General features: G+C 49.7%; 1 protein-coding gene across 1 annotated transcript in view; it reads left to right on the top strand.

Annotated features, from left to right (window-relative positions):
* Mvb12b (multivesicular body subunit 12B) overlaps positions 1–20575 on the top strand; it is a 149057-nt gene that overhangs the window by 108072 nt on the left and 20410 nt on the right. The window contains exons 8-9 of the mRNA XM_028756971.1: positions 15920–15975; positions 18622–18681. Coding sequence (XP_028612804.1) covers positions 15920–15975; positions 18622–18681 — 116 coding nt within the window. The remainder of the gene's footprint in view (positions 1–15919; positions 15976–18621; positions 18682–20575) is intronic.

Raw genomic sequence — 20575 nt, forward strand, 5'->3', positions numbered from 1 at the left:
TCTCTCTCTCCCCCTCTCCCTCTCCCTCTCCCTCTCCCTCTCCCTCTCCCTCTCTCTCTCTCTCCCTCTCCCTCTCCTTCTCCCTCTCCATCTCCCTCTCTTTCCGTGTGTGTGTGTGTGTGTGTGTGCATATGTATGTACACACATGTACGTGTGCACACAGTCCTGTGTGGATGCAGGCGTGTACATGCTATGGCATGTGTGGAGGTCAGAGGGCAACCACAAGTATTGGTCCTCCCCTTATTTTGAAACAGGATCTCTTTGTTACTTTCCCAATGAGTACCCCAGGATAGCTGGCCACTGAGCCTCTGAAGTGTCCTATGTCTCCAGCTCCCTGTAGGCTTCTACCTGGGTTTCTGGTGCAGAATATCAAAAAGGCTGACTCACTGACCAGTGAGCACCCTATAGGGTGCATGCATATATATATATATATATATATATATATATATATATATATATATACCTTTATATATATACCTTTGTAGAGTGACTAATTAAGTCATATCTCCACCTTCTGGATTGCCACTGGCAGAATGTTCTACCATGGCTGTTAGCATCTCAGATGCAAACAGAGCCATGTGTTTAAGGACACAGCATCCTGTCCTGTCCTTCCTACGTTGAGTCCTGCTCATATGATCGAGACCTCAAGCAACCATGGAAGCACACTTCCATGTCTCTTACCCAGAGGACCAGAGGAACTGTGTGAGGGCAGAGTAGTGCTCTGTCTCCTGGCCACCTGTGCTTTCCTCAGCTCTAGACACAGAGTGAGACCACAGCTTGGTGCTTGTCCAGTGGCCTTCATGGACTCCAACTGAGAGCTGCCATCACAGGCTAGCCCATACTCACACAGTCAAGACAAGAAAAACCTGATGCTTTCCACGTGTGTCTGTCAAGAGACAGTTTGGGGACAGTTCATAAGAAAGCTGGAACAAAGTGAATGGCTGTTGTCCCATATCCCTGAGCCCCAAGCCTGGCTCCCTCTCGAAGCCAGAGCCCTGATATTGCACTCCAGAGTCCCTGCCAAGCCTAAGCTGAGACAGTTTTTCCACTGGCCCAATAAATGGTTATGTAGCCATCAAGAGACCCACATTCTGCACCTGGTTCTCTTACTACCTTCTGGGTGCACAAAGCAACTCTATAAACCCCTCCCTCTATGGCAGATGTCATTATGGCAAAGCTGGGACAGGGAGTGTTGGTCTCACTGGAGCCCAGAGGAAACTCTAGGACCAGCTGAATCCTGCTGAATCTGAATCCCTCAGAGTATCCAGAGGTGCCAGGTGTGTGCAGTGTCTGGGAAATCCCCTTCACCTCTCACTCTGCTCCAATCCTGGCTCCTGCAGGGTTTCTCCTCCTCCTTGATTGACACCATGTTCTGCTTTCCCTGGGGCTTTTAAGAAAGTGTTTTGGAGCATTGCCCCACTTCCCAGTGGGGCTTCTATGTTTTCCCCTGGGGTCTTGCTGGTCTCCCTAAACAGGCAGTCCTCCTTGGCTTCTGAGGGCTCTCTTGATGAGGTGTCACCTGCATGGAACCGTCTAAGCTGGGAGGCTGTACAGAAATGTGTTCTTTCACTTTGTTCTGACCAAAGAGCCTCTTTTAAAACATCAGGGAAGGTTTTCAAGTGGCTGCAAGTGATTTCCCACAGAAGCCCAGAAAGAGGAAGCCAAAGCTCCAGTCCCAGTTGGAAGTGTCACGTTCCTCAGCCCCAGACTACGAAGAGCTCAGTTTGAATTATACAGAGAGGGAGAGGGGAAAAGAAAAAACAAAAATAAAACCCTGTCTGGATTCCAGAAGAGTCATTCACAAGGTGTCTGCATTTATTAATGTTTCCCCCTACTGGGGAAAGTAATAAGCCACAGAAAGCCCTGGCATTAAAACCACAGTGCCTAAGTACAGATCTGGGTCCCTTCTGGGGTCTTCTCATACTACATATTTCAGAGACCTAGTCCCCGAGTGGTCTACAGCCCTGAGGCTGCCCGTGCAACAGAAGATGGGCAATCTGTTAGTATTGACTGTACTCAAGAACCAGTATCTCTAAACATCTTGCCCTGTATCCGTATCCGTCAGGGGTATTCAGAGCCTGGATGATCTTATCTCCTCACTAAGCACTGTGCATGGTTAGGCCACAGTTTAACCAACTGTCAGCAGTGACCCGTCCTCACCAGGTAACAGAGGGCCTGTATGCAGAGGCACTTCTAGGACCTGCTGCTTCTGGGAGCCCTGGTGCAGGCACGCCTGGAAGTTTCTGCAAAGTCTGAGGTCCACGGCTGAGGGTTGCATGTTTAGTGAGCATCCAAGGGGCTATGCCTCTGACACACTTCAGAAAGAACCATGTTCCTGGGATCTAGGGCCAGCTGTAAAGACTCCATCTTTAAAACAGTAAGGATGGCTGAGTTCACTTGCACCCAGGACCAAATGCTGTCATCTGGACTGCAGCCTCTGACTAAGTAGTACCACTTGCTCTAAGGGCTGAGGTCCCTGGCTCCCCACTACTGTGGAAGAATGAGGCTGCTCTCTGGAGGAACCTGCTGCAGCCCAGCTTATTCCAGATTCACTGCTGTGTGAACTAGCATTACCAAGAGGCTGCCCCTTCTGCGGTTGAGATACTTGCCTTGGACTTTGAAATGCGGACTCCAGCCTGTGGCATCTGTGGTCTCATGTGACTTAGGAATGCCTGCTTCTCTCAGTGGTCCCTAAGGAGGTCCCGTAGGTAACTGTGTTATATATCCACAGCCTGTAAATCTGATTCAGCTCCACCCAGCAGTCCTGCAAGCCATGCCTCTGCTCTACTCTCCCACAGATGAGCTGTACCCACCTCATGAAGCACCTTTGCCTTAGCAGACATTTCTAGGAATGTCACAAGCACTTGGCCCCAGTGTCCATCTGAAGGATTAAGGTGTTCCATAAGACAAACCACCCAGCCAGCCTCTGGCTTCACCTCATGCACCTGCCTTGGCTTGTGCTTTCAGGTTCTGACAGCCTGGTTTCTACCAGGATTCTTGTGTGTGCCCTATGCCCAAACACTTTACTGCTAGCTAATCTACATTTGCATCTACTGTCCAAGCCTCCTTGTTACTTCTGTGTCCTTACTCAAGTGCAGTGGATCAGAGAGGTGTAAGCATCATCCAGGTAGTAGACCTTTGTGCATACCATGTGGGACTTTCTTGATGACTAAGAGCAAGTACACAGGAAGCCCCTATACAGCTGGCTATGAGGTCAGCAGCCACCTCTGCCAACATCTTCTTGGTGAGTCTAAGCTCTGGCGACTAGTGTGACAGACAGAAAGGAAGAAGGAACTCTTGTTCCCAGGTTCTTGCATGGGACATCCCGGCAGATGGTGAAGCTATTCCTGGCTAAGCCAAAGCTGAAACAGGAAGCTTGTAAGACAAACCAGGCATTTCCTTTCATCTAGCAGGCTCGAAGTAGCACCTGGCTCCTGTTCCCTTGCTGTGGTCCCTCAACGGCAGTCCTGCAGCTGTCAGAGCAGCCTGGCAATTCCACATGCTAGTGCTGGCTCTGAGGTGATCACCAGCTGTATCCTCTGGCTTTCAGTGGCATTGTGGGAAGTCACTGTAAAAACTCCCAAGTTTGCAATTAAAACAAGGAGGAGGGTTTTTAGGCTGAGAGACAAAAAGAGCTAACCAGGGCATCTCTCTTAAGTAGATGCTGTGCTGTGAGCTGTATAGACATGGGATTTTATCATCAACCCAGCACAGGCATCTGAAGCCTTGAAAGCGACTGGGAACATCTTTTCTCCTAACCCAGCATTTTTAAGTTCCTAATATTATTTCACATTTAAAGGTGACAGCAATATCTTTAACGTTCTTCTATTGGATTAATAACGTTTAATGTTCAAAGCAATAAAGCGGAATGTTTTTGTGAAACTGCTTTTATATCACTCATGGAAAACCCAAGTTTAAGAAAAAAGAGACCACACACACAAGAGCTGTGCACTCAAAAAAAAAATGCCCAGCGTGAGTGGACAGCCGGGTGGGTAGGTGAGTGTTCTGGCTGTGGCATGAGGAAGGGCAGGGCAGGCCCACTCCCGGCAGTGAGTGAGCAGAGCCCTCACCCACTCCCCTGCCATCCGTCTCCACCAAGCAGCAGAATATGACAATGTTAGCATTTTTCATTCCCCTGACGTTACCCATTAATAAAGCAATGATCCAAAAGGGGCTTTGCTGAGTCGGTTCTTTATGTGCCCATCACTCACGACGAGATAATTTCACACAGGATCGTTTTAAAATTAAATGACGATAAAAACGCTCTGCTGTTCTGTGTTCACCAGTTCATGGAAGTCTATCAAGTCATTAACGTGTCATGACAAACTGCTCATGGGTACAGGAGTAATTAATTATTTGAATAAATAACAAGTTGAACTTGGGGCTTTGAACCACAGTGACACCAAGCAGCCCATTAGGGATGTCTTGGAAGCCTCTTCAGGGCACCGGTGTGAAGAGTTAAAATGTGGGCCAGGGGGTTGGGAATGATGGAAACGGATTTTATAAACACAGGGTAAGATTTTGTGGGGAGAAAGGCACAGTGACACACTCCCATGCCCACCTGCGGTTCAGTGTCAAAAGTTCCTTGGCAGCGGCCGTTCCAGTGTACCACTTGATCAGCGATGACTTCAGAGAACAATTAGACAGATTTTCATAATCACCATTAATCTCTGCATATTTTGCAAGATAATTACAGCAATTATTATTTAGATTTCTCTTTTATATGCCCATTGTAAAGTGGAGCAAGTGCTTATTATCCTGGAGAGTTCAAAGAGCCTCGTGTGAGAATCCCTTGTCATCTCTGCGCCTGTTATTTCAACTGTGTCGCTGGAAAAGTTCATCAGCTCTAGAAGTGAGAGCAGTTCTGCAGGCACTGTTATTAAACGTCAGGGCTGAGGCTTGGCCGCTGGCCGAAGTGGCTGGCCGAAGTGTTTGATGGGGATGTCGGGTGGTGGGGAGATGACCACAGTCCCTTGACATTGCTATGGGGTGACAGGGAACGTGTGTGGTGGACACAGTCAAAACGGGAGGTGGCCTTGTATCTGTTTTTCCTGGAAGATCTACAAAGTGAAGCAGCTGCCAATATTTAGAGTGCGTACGTGTGTGTGTGTTCATGAATGCATGTGCACTGCCTTTATGCCCTTTAAAGGTTAATATTAAACCTGGGTAGCTCATGGCTTGTATTTCACAGACAGGACAACTTGATAGACAGCAGCACACACCATGATGTTTGCAGATCACAGCGAGTGCCACCACTGTCACTGGTTCAGTCTCAGGCTGCTCTTTTATCCCCTGTCACTGCAACCCAGAGAGTTTACCTGCTAGAGTGCCATATGGGAAGGGTGGCTGCGGCTTACTGTACTGTTTCTATCAGGACACACCCATGGGGACAAAGTGCCCCTTCTCTGGCACACCGTCCTGGCCATGGTTAGTGTTCAGGTCTTCTACCCTTCCATGCCCACACCATGGAGTGGTCAGCAGAATCCAGTGTGGCCGTGGGTAGGACTTGACTCCACTTATTAGAGGAGAAGATCTTGGTGTTAGGATGACACCTCCAGGATCTGTTGTTGTTGTTGTTGTATTGACCTGTAGGTAGTCTCTTCAATTTTAAGCAAAATTTGGAATACTGTACCTTCCTAGTGTGTGCTGCTCACAGGCTCATCATGGAATCAAAGTAAAAGGTGTTGGCTTGTGTGGGGAGATGGTGAAGTGCTTATCTTCCAGGCATGAGGGCCTAAGTCCAAAGCCCAGAACCCATAGAAATGGTAAAAGCCAACTGTGGTGGTGAAAGCTTGTAACCCCGTGCTACAGAGGTGGAGGCAGGAGGTGACACGGGGTGTGCCTATCCAATGAGAGATCCTGCTTCAAAAAAACAGCACCTGTCAACTGACACCTAAGATTGACCTCTGGCCTCTACACACATGAGTGTTCTTGCACACAGATGTACATATAAAGGGGTAGGATTGTCCCTTTGTCACAGAATCTTAAAAAAAAAAAACTATTATGAAGCAGAATTGATTTCTGTACCTTCCATCACGCTGTTGTGATGACAGCCTCATAGCTCAAAGGACTGGTTATCAGGATGTCAGGCAGATGCTTACAGTGGAGGCTACTGAGTGAGCATGGTGAGCCATGAGAGGCAGGAGGTTACCCAGGCCGCCATTGTTCTGTTGGTTTCAGAGGTATACAGACAGGAGGCAAGAAGGGCACGTGACTCAACAGTCAGGTGTGCTGAGCAGGTTGGGGTGTCTGAGTGCTGGAGAGAAGAAGCCTGAAGTACATAGAACAGTTGGGGTCCATACACCAGGGCCTGGGAGCTCTGGGGAAAGAATGGAAGTCTTCAGGTAAAGGAGTGGAATAGTGAGATCTACACTTGAAAAGAGACTCTGGTGGCCATGAAGGATGTCGCCCCTGGAGACAGCCACAGCATGCTTCCATGGCCCTCCTAGCATCTCCATCCCTGGAGTAGAGGTCCACCCTCCTAGCATCTCCAAACATGTTCAGCTCTCTGCTCTCAGTGAGGACTTTTTTGATGTCACCTGGAGACATGTTCCTACCTCATCCTTCATTCAAGAGGACATCAGTGGACTAAGGCCTCTGAGCAGCTCTGTGGCCATAACAAGCACCTCACCCCTCCTCCTATAGGCAAGATACATCCCCAAATAACAAGCCCATTATCCCGCATTTGTAAGCATAATGCTTCCCTAAATTCCCAGGGCTATGTGGATATAGATAAGTATATCTTCCACTGCCCTGACAGAGGACCTGAGACTCCCTCCCTGCCTGCCTCTTCATTCCCCAAAACAAGATCAGACCACAAGCCCAAGGCTACCGTTCCTATTGTTTGCTGTCCAGTTTTGAGATACCTCTGTGTGGAAGCTGAGGACCCGATACCAATATGTGTTTACTCTTCGTGGTGTTGCCACCAGAGATGGGGCATTTCAGGTGGACATTTCAGGTGGATTGCCTTCTCAAGCCAGGCTACACTGTAATTACACAGGGGCTTTGAAAAATGCTGAAGCTCAGAGATACCCTCTCATCTGATTCCAGGTAGGGGGAACCAGGAAGGCTTCAGACAGCAGCCATGTTAAAAGTCTGTGCATAAGCGCTTGGCCAGCCAGTGATCCAGACAACCCTGCCACTCACAGAGGACACAGCTATCCCCACTCATAAGCACCACTCACAGTGGACATGCCTCTGTTCACTGTTGCCTACTTAGCTGTCATGTGCCAGGCACTGTTGAAGGATCTTGGGACACAGCTGTCATGGAACCTGGTGTCATGGAAGCTGGTGGAGTTGAGGTGAGAGGGACATTGAGATGCTGCCCCACCCCCCAGCAGCCAGTCCAGAAAGCTTCCAGGCTTTGTCCTTGTACAGAGATGAGAGTCACAGCCAGCATTTTGGATGTTCATGTTACACATTCTCCTGAATCCTTGCATCTCAGGAGAACGACCAGCCCCATGTGCAGAGGCTCCGTAAGCAATGTAAAGATACAAAGGTGTCTGGAAAAATCTGTGCATTCCCCTCAAAGATCAGCTCCCTGTTAGGCTCTTTGCCTTATCATTACCTCCTTAGACTTAGGGCTTGAGCTAGCCCACAGCTACTTCTGCTTCTTCTGGTTCTTCATGTTCATCGTGGCTGGACTAGATGGTTGTGCATGGGGCCATCCACACATATTTCAGATGTGACAACTTGGTTGGTATGAGGAGCACAGAACCAGGACTGTAGACCTTCACTCCACATGGTGGCCTTGTGGTTCTCACTCAGCCAGCCCAGCTGGGACACAGCAGGGAACCACACTCCCAGGTACACACACTGGTGTCACATGGACTAATGTCCAATTAGCCAAAAGCAAGTCATATCTCCAAGCACCAATGGAGGAGAGGAGTAGCAGCTTAAACATGATGGTGGCATCTATGACAAAAGGGCTTTGCAGAAGGATATGTGTGCAGGGTTAGGATCCGCATGTGGTGTTTGCAGCCTACCAACCCCTACCCTCTCTCAGGGAAGCCTCTGTCCTGGCCACAGGGCTTCCTCTGGCTGGTACAGGGCAGTCGCTAGGGAAGAGGGAGAGATCCCAGTGTTGAATTTACATCTACTATAGAGCACTTTCTATGGTGCCCCAGAGATATATACTTTATAATTTAGAAATCTAGTGTTTGAGATAATTCCTATTAAAACTCAGACGTCTGCTCTGGGGTAGACATAATAACCTTATGTGCACATGACGGACTTGGCAGGAAATCAGGTTTGATTGAAGCCCCTCACCTTGCTCAGCCTGAGGTGAGTCGGATGGTGAAGGTCCTGTCTTGCCCCTCAGTACCTTGTGCGGAGCCTCTGTCCCTCAGTCAGGACTTGGGCTCGGCTTCCTTTGGCTTAGGTGTATGTTATGTGTGTTGGCAGGGACAGCACTGAATTGGTTTTGTCCTCTTCCTCAGAAGGGACATCAGGGATCCATGGGCTGTCACAACTTAGCATTAAGGTTAACTCAGATTCCCTGGGCAAATTTGTGAAGTCACTATTTTAAAAAGAGTCTGTGTTAGAGCTTTGCCTTCTGAAGGAAGTTCCACAGCTAAGGGGGCAGTGAAGAACAGTTCTGCTGTGGTTCTGGGTTCATTAACACGTACACACGCACACATGCACACACACACGTGTATTTCTTTACACATGAAGACACATGTAAATGCACAGAAAACAGCTTGGGGTCCAAGGCCTCCGCAGACCCTGCCTTGGGGTTGGGGCTCTGGACTTCAGGATATTTTAACTTAGCTGGCCTTTAGAAATGGATTCCTTGGAAAACAGACTCATATATTGAGACATTCAAAACAGTACAATCTAAAATTGTTGTGTTGGTGTTAAAGGGAAAGAGGGCCCTGGGGGGAAGGTGCATTTTCCTCCTCAGGTGTCTGTCTACATAAAGCTGGGTGTGTGGTACTCACCCAGCAGGGCCTGTCCAGTGGTCACTCAGCTTGACTCCAGTAACATGGCTAGAGGAGACCCTCATTTTAGACACACCTCACTGAGAACTCAGGAACAGGCCTCCTTGAGCCCAGACTCTTCTCTTTCTGCACAGTAAGGCTCCCTGCTTCATCTCCAGTTCACCAACAGGCTTCAGAAATTCCACCTTGAAGGAGCAGGTGTGAGCACTGACCCCAGGGCCTCCTGACCACGGAGCACCTCCTCCCCTCCGCCCCCGTTACTCCTATGGACATGATCCTGAGACAACTGTGTTCACCTTAAGCCAAGTGCAAGAGGTCTTGGAGTCAAGCCATTACAGAGTTATAAAGTTAAAGGACTTTCCCTGTAGAGGAACGTGTCTGTTCTAGCCAGGTTTCTAGTCCCTTCTGGGTGTAGAACATGTCCTTCTGCCCTTCCTGGTGTCAGAGCTCTCCAACAACCTCCCTCACCTAACCAGGTGTCAGCATTAGAGGAGGGACTGCTCTGAGCAGGGGCCTGAGGCCTCCTGGTATCAGGACGTGCAACATGGTCCTCGGGATGTGGAAGGGAACTGTCCCTCAGTTAAAGTGTCAAACACTTTGTGTAGAGTTGGGAACTGGAGACGATTGCGTATATGTGAGATCCGGATTTCCTGTGCTCGACAGAACCCGAGGCTGCTGTCTGTGGGAGGCACCTGGAGTTTGGCCTCTGACTTCTTTACAATAGTTTTGGTTTTGTTTCCACTCTGTCTGTGGTGCTGGGGGTGGAAGCCAGGGCCTTGACTTGCTTAAGCTACCCCTGCATCCCTGAGCCATCCTCCTGCATCCCTGAGCCATCCTCCTGCATCCCTGAGCCATCCTCCTGCATCCCTGAGCCATCCTGCATCCCTGAGCCATCCTCCCAGCCCTTTAGGACTCTTTCAAGGCACTTCAAACAGCTGAATTCATTCAGGGTAGGGAATATCCTTAGCTCTTGGCTTCTTGAAGGAAAACACAGATATTTTAAGCAGAAGTTCATTTAGCATAGCAAAGCCAACAGCCAGACATAACACAAGCTGCCCCCAACATGGGTAGTAGCCTAGTGCATTCTATGATATGGATTTAAAGTCTTAGGAATATTTATGAGGCGGCATATTCATGAGGTGATAGTGACCCTTTTCCCTCCCAACTCACGATGGACCAGATTTTCCTTTCATGGCATTTCTTCCCATGATCCTCTATAGGAAAGCCCATGGGACCAGACTTGAGGTCCAAACCACAATGCAAATGGTATTTTAATGGTGCCAGGTCTCTCGAGCATACAGACCCTTCATTAGTGCCTGTGGAGGATATAGCACAATTCTAGCTGCAGCTTCAAGGATATTTAACCGCAACAGCGTTCTGTCAGCTGGGAGACTCAGTCACCTCACATCTAACTCCTTACCTACGTGGTACTAAACTGCACCAGGACCTTCATTCCAGATCAGGCTTCACCTGTAACTCCAGAGAGGGCAGATGCCTAGGAAGACACTGTTGGGTACTCTGTGAGTCACACCAAAAAAGGCACTGCATCCATGCCTTTGGATTGGAACCCATGGGTCAGATGGTTTAGCATGTGTACCTGGAGTTTGTGGAGGACCATTTCCTCTGCAGCAATAATATTACCACCCCTAACCAGCTGAGAAGCTGGTTGGACATTGGCTTTGTGTTTTTTATCTCATTGTAGCTTAAGAGGGGCTCAGACAGATCAACCTCTCCTGGTCATGTCCTGGTCATAGCAGTTGGGGCAGGGGGTTGTAATCTGAACGCATTCCCTAAAAAGCCAGGCACTGCTTTATATATGAAACTCCTGCATGAGCGGCTGCTGCCATGCTCAGCTCACTCAGGCTTGCTGGCTCACAGCATTGCAAGGGGGGCTTTAGTATCCTGGGGCAGATGAGACTCTGGCTCAGGGCTGAGTGACTTACCAACACCACATGGCTAACAAGCTGGCACCACTGCACGTGCGGCTGACTCCAGCGCCCACACTCCCTCGTCCTCTTGTGCGTGGGGCTCCGGAGTCTCCGGCTGTGGCTGATAAATTGCTCCTTTTGGCTTATGAATAACATGGCAAAACAAATTGCTTTGGGGACCTAGAAGGAAGTCATTGGCCTTGTGTAAACTCAATTGGAGTGTCAGAGCAGACAGCTCCGGAGGCGTCTACAAACATCTTCCAAAGATATCCCCAAAGTGAGTCACCCAAAAAGCAGCATGCCCTGTATTTTGGTTTGCAAATGAGTTTTGAGAAATGGCCTTGAGATCTTGGGTTATTGGCACCTTTCCCATCCCAAATTGCAAAGGACTTTGGAAAGGCCACAGAGTAGGAGAGAAAGGGGTGGGGTACTGGTCATTTACTGCTCTAACACAGTGACTGTTAGCGCTAATAGCTGAAGTGCTGGGACCAGGGTCTTGTTTTAAAGTTTGCATTTTCATAACTATGACTCTCTATCAAGGATGCTAAGGTGAAATCCTTCCTTGTCCCTTCTGCCTGTGGAGATGTCTAGGAGGCATGCCCCAGAGCATGATGGGGCATCAAAGGAGGCTCCGGGTTTGCTTTGGAAAGTGAAATTATAGTTTCCACACAGAGGGAAGGAGTAGGACCTGGGGGGGGGGGGTGATGTCCAAGCAGATGCAGCCTGTGGATTGGGCAGCTTCCCCAAGAGCAAAGACAGGATCTGGGTCAGCTGAAGAAACGGAGAAAACAAAGCCCTAGACCAGCTTCATAGCCTTGTCCCACAGGAGTGGGGCCTGCAGCAGATTACAGCTTTATTTGTTTAAACCTCAGGATCTGTAAGCTTTCACAGTCCTCTGGACTTGTGCTGCCTGGTTGTAAAAAGAACAGTTGAACAAGCTCTTGTTTGGGGGCTTCTTTCTTTAATGTATTTTACAAACACTCGTGGTGACAGGCCTGACATGCAGATTTCTATGTACTCACTCTTCAGTCTGGGATTACAGCATTAATAACACAGTTCCCTGCTTCATGCCATTTTTAAGCATGATCGTTATGATAAAGGGCATATACTTAATTACAGGCCTGCTTAATTACAGCTCTGTTGAAGCTCGTTTGTTTAGGAGAATGCTAATTGCGCTACGGAGCCCGCGGCACATCCTCACTTCAGCTGCTTCTCGTAGCTCCAACCCATGGATCAGTGTTTGTTAAACTGCCACCATCTTTTTCTTTAAGTAAAAAGAAGAAAGCAGCGACCAAATTCTGAAGGGACACAGTTTCTGGTCAGATATTGGGAACCATCATACCAGAGAGCTCTCCCCACATGCTAGACCCCTGACTGTTGTCAAATGTCACGTCTGTCGATGTACAGGAGCCTTCATGTAGTATGCCCATTTTACAGACAGGCTCAGAGGTGTGGTAGCCCTGGCATGGCCAGCCACCATCTACTGAACTGTGAAGGGAGCAAGAATGGAGCTCGCTTCTGAGCTCCCAGCCCATCCTTCTAGCACAGGCCAGGCTGTGAGCCCGAGGCGCAGCTCCATCGTGCCCCAGAACTTGGTGCCTGACCTCAGTGAATAGAGGCTGCAGTTGAGGAGGTTGAGCCGATTGGAGCAAGTTTGCCACTTTGTACTGACAAGGAACATGGGTTTCCTTCCTTTTTTCTCTTTTGTGGAAGAGACCTTGGTAGGGCTGTGGGCCATGCCCTAGCTCTTGCTGATCGAAGGGTGGGGTGACCCTGTGAGCCATGTCCTTCAGCAGTGTGTGGCCCTGGAGTAGGGTCAGTGAGAGCCTGGCCTCGAGGACAGAGGTCCGCATCTCAGCTCTAGAACAGTGGGGATGGAAACATACCAGCCCTGACTAGGGCAAGAGAGGGGTAGGGGGACAGGGCTCTGCAAGATAGGGAGGACAGAGATGATACCAGCCCTGACTGGGGAAGGAGAAGGGCAGGGGGAGCAGGGCTCCACAGGAGAGGGAGGACAGAGATGATTTATGAGCAGTCTTGGGGATCAAATGAAAATTTGTGCCATCATTTTAAGGATTATGTTTGCCAAACCACTGAATATTTTCATATATAGAAGGCTAAGGCTCCTAGGAATGGGTGCTGTTGAATAAGAAGGGGCCTTACCTCCTACTGCTAAATGCTGCAAAGCAGAGACCCTACCCAGTCCCCCAGCAACCAAACAGCTCTGCCTGTGGGCTCTGCCCTGTGCATCTGCCTAAGAGGATAATGTGGTCCCCTGAACTGTGATCAGTGTCACAGCCCTTCTCCCTATAGCTGCAGCTTCCAAACAGATATGGGCCTTCACTCACCTCAGGCCTTCTCTTATCTAGACAGGAGCCCACTCTGTCTGTTTCCCATGTCTCAAATGCAGTGCTGAGTTGCTGGGCAGGGTTCTACCTCCCAGAGGCAGCAGGCCTGACTCAGCCACTCCGTTTCCGTATGGGGTTAGTTTAGGGTCCCATGATGTCCTACCTCTCTTCAGGGCTCTTAAGGATGACCATGAGAGAATACCATGCTAGCATGAGGTGTCACCCTCAAGCTCAGAGAAGACCAAGTGGCACCCAGATCCTGTGGCCATGCTGTGGCACTGTGGCCTCGAGAGGGGACCTTTCATGTTCAGTAGTCAAATCACAGTGATGTGTCCAGCCAACAGTCACCCAGGTCCCCTTTGCTACTGTGCATGTCTTCCATTCATCCTGTTCAGCTGGACCTAAACCACAAGGTGTTGCATGGACCCTGGTAAATTCCATGCTCTGGTGTAGCCCAAATGCCAGCATTCTGAGCTGTTCATCAAATTTCACTGTTAGCCAATTAACAAGCATTCACTAGGTCCCCACCGACATGTCACTTAAATGTCCCACGGGTTTCTTTTCAGATATCTGATGGTGTCACAGCAGTTCTTTAATATGCTTTTCTAGTGCCTAGGGTATCATATGGAAGGGTGTATATGTGCCACTGTGGAAGCCCAGTGACAATTTTGTGGTGTCATTTCCCTCTTTCTGCCTTCCTGCGATTGCGGGACTCAAACTCAAATTGTTACATTTGTGCAGCAAGCATCTTTACCCACTGAGCCATCTCAGTAACCCCTACTAGACTTTTAGAAAAGATTTATCTATTTTATGTGTATGAATGTTTTGCCTGCATGCCTGTCTTTGTGCCACATACATACAGTATTCATGGAAGCCAGAAGAGGGCGTTGATCCTCTGGAACTGGAATTAAAGATGGTTGCGAGCTACCATGTGGGTTCTGGGAATGAAACCCAGTGTTCTCTGCAAGAGTGCTCTTAACCACTGAGCTATCTCTCCAGCCCTCTGCCCGTCACCACACACACACACACACACACACACACACAGTGGATTTTTACAATGAAATTTGGTCAGTTAGTATGGCCTGGAGCTCACACCTGCTTCAGTGTGTTCTGTGCTGTTGGGAACCCTGTGCTGTTCCTCTTAGGCCTCTCCCCTGTTGACTCTACCAGATGGGCTAAGATCTGTAGTGCATGCAAGCTGTGTGTGACCGCCCAGCCTCCTACTGTAAGTCCTCACCTCAGTCACTTTACCAAACAGCTCCTTGCAGTCAGGACTGGACACAGGGGCTTCCATCTCTGCCACCAGTACAGACAGGAGTGTATCTGCCACCACCACCATCCTGGTGGCCACCATCACATAGCCTTATGTTTCTTACAGTATGAAACACCCTCCCCTCTGTCAGCTAGTAGGCTGCAGAGCTCCCATAAGGCTGTGGGTGAGAACTTCGCTGTAGAAGTGGGTATGGAGAAGCTCTGTTCACTCTGCACAGTGGCAGGGGCAGTAATCTGCACGCTCCTTTACACATGTGTAGGTGAGATTCTATTGTCCATGTCCACGCCTCATAAGTCAAGGCTTCCTGCTTACTGCTTCCTGCCTGACTGACCTCAGGAGGCTCCAAACTCTGGAGCTTTGCTTGATCATCTCAAAACGATCAGAAGTGACAAGAGGCCCTCCAAGCATTTGAGGTCAAAGCACATAAGAGCTGTGTGGAGTGAATCACGGTCTGCCACAAACCACCCTCCTTACTGCAGGCTGCAGGTCCCTGCACTAAGGGCCAGATCTGTCAGCTGAATTTTGCCTCAGCTCAGTCAGCAGCTGGATTCTCTGTTCACGGTGACACTGTGAGTGTTGACATCACATGCTCCTCCTCTATGGCAATATTGCCACCAGTTTGGCAGTGGAGATGTAGATTGCAGGGGATGTGGTACAGGAAGGAAATGGCTTCCCAGTCCCTTCTCTCTCACAGGCTGACTGTTCCACATCCTTTCTCTCATGTCTTGTAGAAATTAAGAACACAGGATAAGTCTTAATTCAGCCCTGAAGCCATGACAAAGACTCAGTAACTGTGAGCATGTGTTATAGTCAGTCTGTCCTGCCTTTCCTCCCCGCCGCCCCGCCCACACGCACACTGAGCCCACTCTTGCAGGCCCTGGGCAGGTTCTTGCAGACTCAGAGCATAATCCCAGCCATTAGCCAAGCTCCTTTTATATATGACTTTAAATGCTTACTGCAAGCCCAGACCAGGACTCAGGCCTGGCCATCTGACCTCTGCACTACTCATCTTTCCATGGAGACCGATGAGCACTCAACACCATGCAGGCAATCTGTGGCTCAGCCTAGAGAATGAACAATGGACACGCCCCTGCCAGCTTCCTCCCAGGGTGTCCTCTGTCCATTCCCACCAGATACATCCCTTTCTTCCTAGACTAGGTCAGACTCCTGGACGAGGGTAGGAAGGGCTTCCATACCAGCCCTGGGCTGTCCCCGACTGCCTGCCTACACTCAGAAGCTCCACAGGAATCTGCATCCCTGGGTTGGATGTAGTCACTGGGAACAGGGCACTCACTCTGTAGCTCTCAGCTACTGGATCTGGGTAGTACCTGCTTCCAGCCAGGTACTCACTGATCCTCTCTGTACTGGCATCTTAGATTCTTGGACAACAACGGTGTCTTCAGTGCCTTCCTCTCCTCTCTTCTCTTGCAGCAATGGATGGTGTGCCTTTTATGATTTCAGAGAAGTTTTCCTGCATTCCGGAAAGTGTAAGTTTTATGTATGCTCTCTTCCTCCTCTCCCACCCCAACCTGAAATCCTTCAGCTTCTATGTATGTGAGCTGCTCTTAGCTATGTCTAGGTGGCTGTTTGTTTGTTTGTTTGTTTGTTTACTTGAGACTAGGTCTCACGATGCAGCCCTGCTGGCCTGGAACTAGCTTTGTGCACCAAGCTGGCTTTATCCTTACACTGCTTCCTGAGAGCTAAGATTAAAACATGCACCACCCAGGCTTAATGATTTTTCTTGAGACATATAGCTCTGGCTGCCCTGGCACTCACTATATAGATCAGGCTGCCATCAAACTCAGAGATCTTCATGCCTCTACTTTCCTAATGCTGTGCCACCACATGTGGCCTTGGGTTTTCTTCATGGTGATGGAGTTGGCCATAGTTCCCACTGTCATTGCCGTATTCTGTGCACACTGCATGCTTCGCTGTGGCACAGAGGGTCAATGCTCTGCCTATGCTCTCTGTCCAGGTTGAGCCCTGAGCACTCCTGATTAACAGAAGGACTGGGTGAGCCAGCCAAGAGCAGAGGCCAGTAGCCATACCATGAGCAGTGTTTGCCACAACCAGGGCCCTGTACTGGGCTACATCCCCTCCTGGAGACACCCCTCCGATGATGCCTGGTCCTCAGACCATCCTTCACCCCTCTCTCAGCTGTGCAAGCCTGAGCCACGTTGGGTCACTAAACTTGTTTCTGGCTTTTATCCTTCTTGCAAAGGATTGCTTTGAAGCATCACTAAACACCACGGCCCTAGTTTGGCCCAGCTAAAGACCCCTTCAGTGTTTTCCTTGGACCCAGTTTAAAACCACCCGGCTGGCGATCCAACCTGCTCTGTCGTTTCCATTTTTATGAAATATAATAGGCCTCCTCTGAACCCTTCTGGTAAGCGCTTAATCTTGAAAAATGCTCCTGACGTGACACAGGAAGCCTGAGGAACTTCAGCAGAGCCACTAGGCTGTGTTGCCATGGAGACGCTGGCACTCTCCTACATGCTCCGTGGGAGAGGCTGCTCTGCCCTGCTCACCAGCTCCAGTTGAGAAAGTTTAGTGGAATAGTTAGAGTCTAATGATACAGCAGCTGGACCTCTGCTGGCTCCTGGGCCAGGCGGGCAGGCAGCCCCGTCCTCACACCACGAAGGCTGGCGTCTCCAGCATAGCCAAACTGTTTTGTGGCTACTGGTAGCACAGCCCCAGGAGCTCAGGGTCTAATTTGGTGGCCCTGTCCCAAATTCGCCCTCACAAATATCTTGCTGCCAATTTAGCAAGCGCTCAAGGCCACGGATGCAGGCCAAGCCCAGTGTTAAGCTCTTCCAAGCACTTCTCTGTTTAATCCCCCTGCAGCCAGACCAGAAGGGCCCGCCCATGCCACTTAACAGGCTTTTAAGTGTGGCTTTTAAAGTAAAAGTAAGAGGGGGGCAGATGCCTCCAAAGGTGAAAGGCCTGTGGCACAAGTCCAATCACTGGAATTCAGTCCCAGGGATCCACAGAAAAAAGCTGGATATAGTGGTATGTGTGTGTCATCCTAGCACCCCTAAAAGATGGGAGCCATAGCCAGCTGGCCTAGAGTGCAAAGGGCAGCAGAAACAAGAAAAACCCTGCCTCAGCAAGGTGGAAAGAGACCCAGCTCCTGAAAGTCGCCCTCAGACCTTCAGATGCATGTATTTACACTCTATAAGTAGCTAAACGACTAGAGAGAGAGAGAGAGAGAGAGAGAGAGAGAGAGAGAGAGAGAGAGATGGCATTAACCCATCCTGCACCACGAGGCAGCCAGTTTGGACTTCAGAGCCACCCACCAGCCTCTCACCTCCCCCCACACAGAAAGAAGCCCCTGTGGCCCTGTTCAGACACTAGCCCCACCCCTACCATAGCACTTTGGGTCCAAACCCCTGGATTCTATGTGGTTCTCGGGCTTCACCTGCTGGCAAGGCTGCAGAAGGCTGGGCTTTTGCTGCTCCTAGGAAATACAGAGCTCGTATACCTGGAAGGAGCCTCCAGCCCCACAGACAGGGAGGCTCCTCTGGACTCCAGCTGACCCTCTTGGCCTGTGTATTTGACAAGAAATGTCCCAGTGTCCATGGGATTGCAGAGCCCTCATTAATGTGCAAAACTGTCCCACTCACCACCTTTGACCTGATGGACAGGTATCTCCTTCCCCCATCACTACCAAAGATCTGGAATCCACCCGCCTTCCCTATGTACTGCAGACCCCTGGACCTCCTTAGACCTGACACTGTTCTTTAGAGATGGCAGTCAAGGTGGCCGCTGGTGTAGACACTTCAGCCCCATACTGCGTCACAAAAGCATAAATCTCACTTTCTCCTTTGTAGCAGAAGAGAAGATGAGGTAGGTGACTGCAGACACACCTCCCAGAAGGCCATAACCTACTCAACCCCCCAGCAGACCCCACAGTGCTGTGGATATGTGGCAAAGCAGTCTTGTGATACTACGGCTTAGCCCACCATTTCTCTGTGGTTCCTCCCTGGACCCCATGACGACTGAACATCACAATATCCATTCCCATGGGAAGGGGTGGGAATGTAGGATGGTTTGGATATCACAATTATCGTAAAAGCAAGGGAGGGGATTCATTCTACAGCCATCAAAAAGGGTGACTTGGTCTATATTTTCAGATGCAGCCCTTTGATCTCTTGGGAATCACCATCAAGTCTCTGGCGGAGATTGAAAAGGAAGTAAGTATGCTGGACTCGGGCACTGTTCACTCCTTTAGGGTCTCTGTCCATCCGTCGGGGCTTTGTTGTAGGGAAGATGGGTGCAAGAGCCCTTCTGAGGGAAAACCCCTGAGTCACGTTGCATGCACCCATCCCCTGACATAGACTGTGACTAGTGACTTCTCATCATTTGTCACCGTGACTGTCTCAGAGACTTAACCAAACCTCTTTATGATCCAGAGGAGTGTCCTAGGTCTCTCATACATAGCCAGACCCCTATCTGACTAGCCGGTTTGATGGCATCTGGCCATCATACAAAAGACACCAGGATCAGGGTCCAAACGAAAGGTGCAAGGAGATAGGCCTGAGACTGCGGGTCTCACGGAGGCCTTGCTGGGCTTGTCCCTGTTCATTCTGCACATCCTGTCTACACAGAGAAGACTGCCACAGTCACGTGCTGCTATCAGAGCTCCTCAGAGAGGAACATTTGTCTCGAAGATGGAAATGGCAGAACCATTTCAATATCCTTGGTTCCTTGGGGCTTTCTCGTATGTACCCAGCCAGCAGAAGCAGGCTGCATTATTGAAAGATGGCTGGAATCAAGGAAAATTGAATCAATGCAGTACAACAAATTTCTAAGCCTGTCAAAGCAAAAACAAGACGAAAACCTCACCCTTTGTCTTTGATTCTCTGTAAATCATAAAACCCTGATTGTCACCTACAGTTTTGTTTGCTTGCTTGCTGGCAACAGTGGAAATGGCTGACCACAATGCTAGAAATTTGTTGTGCAGAATATCTCACCTACCTTTAAAATGATTCTGCAGTCCGTCTGCTAGTGAAGAGCATTTGCCAGGAACCCAGCATAGGCGGACCTCCTAGGGATGAAGCCCATGGGTACCAGGGGAGGGTTTGAGAGGGTAGCCTGCTCCAGATGCAGTGGGAGAGCAAGATAGAGCAGGGACACATAGACAGACATTAGAGCAGCCTGGGTGCCTAACCCAGGAAGCCACCCCTGGTCTGTGCTGGGGTAATGGGAGAAGCTATCTCCAAGGGTGTCAGCTTGTGCTATGTGAACAGATGGAAAACTCTGGAGGCAACAGGTACTCACTGCTGGGGTTGGATGCTCAAGAAAGGGGCATCACCATCCCTCCCCTCCTGTCCATCCCTGCCCTTGCCACCTTGGCCCTTGGCAGCAGCATCTTTTTCTTAAGTACTTACCATGGGCACAGTCCTAGAATTTGGGGCTGTCTTGTTCTCACCCAAGTGACCAAGTGACCTTCCTCTTTTGTATGAGGCAATATTAGAGCCTAGTCCTATCTTATGGCTGGAAGCCCCTCAAAGGAGTTCTCTCAGGCCTGGTAGAAGTAGTGGAGACTAGAAGACCAGTTCTCCTGGGTCCTGGATGCAGTAAGTAGATAGACCCCATTGTCAGGCCAGGGCATCTGATGTCAACACCAAATGTCTAGGTTCTCCCTCTACTCAAGGGGCTGGCCCCTAGCCAAGCATGTCTTTATGGTCTATTTTCTTAACCCCAGCACTCTGAGTTAGGGCATAGCTTCTGAGACACAGCACCAGGTATTGGGGACAGCTCTGGAAGGAGCTCCTGGGCTTGAGCCCAGCCCTTCAGATTGGCTTTTCTGAGCCTTTTCTGTCAGGTGGCATAGTAATGGGAAGTACCAGCAGTGCTTAGCAGGGCTCTGCTGAGAACCTGCACAGTGATAGCATCACCATCTCCACTGTCCATCACTTTTGTCCTCTCTCTTCCTGGGGCTGGGGCAGGAGCAGTGTCTGCTCGTCCAGGTGTGCAGCTGAGGGATGCCACTGGGGTTGTCAGAGCCTTGCTCTGTTTCTCACTGTTAGTCCTGGTAAGAAAGCTGGCCTGCATTTGCTGCTGAGGGTGCTTTCTGGAGGATGA

The sequence above is a fragment of the Grammomys surdaster genome, unplaced genomic scaffold, assembly GCF_004785775.1.
Source record: "Grammomys surdaster isolate TR1022 unplaced genomic scaffold, NIH_TR_1.0 126133, whole genome shotgun sequence".
In the NCBI taxonomy this organism is placed as follows: Eukaryota; Metazoa; Chordata; class Mammalia; order Rodentia; family Muridae; genus Grammomys; species Grammomys surdaster.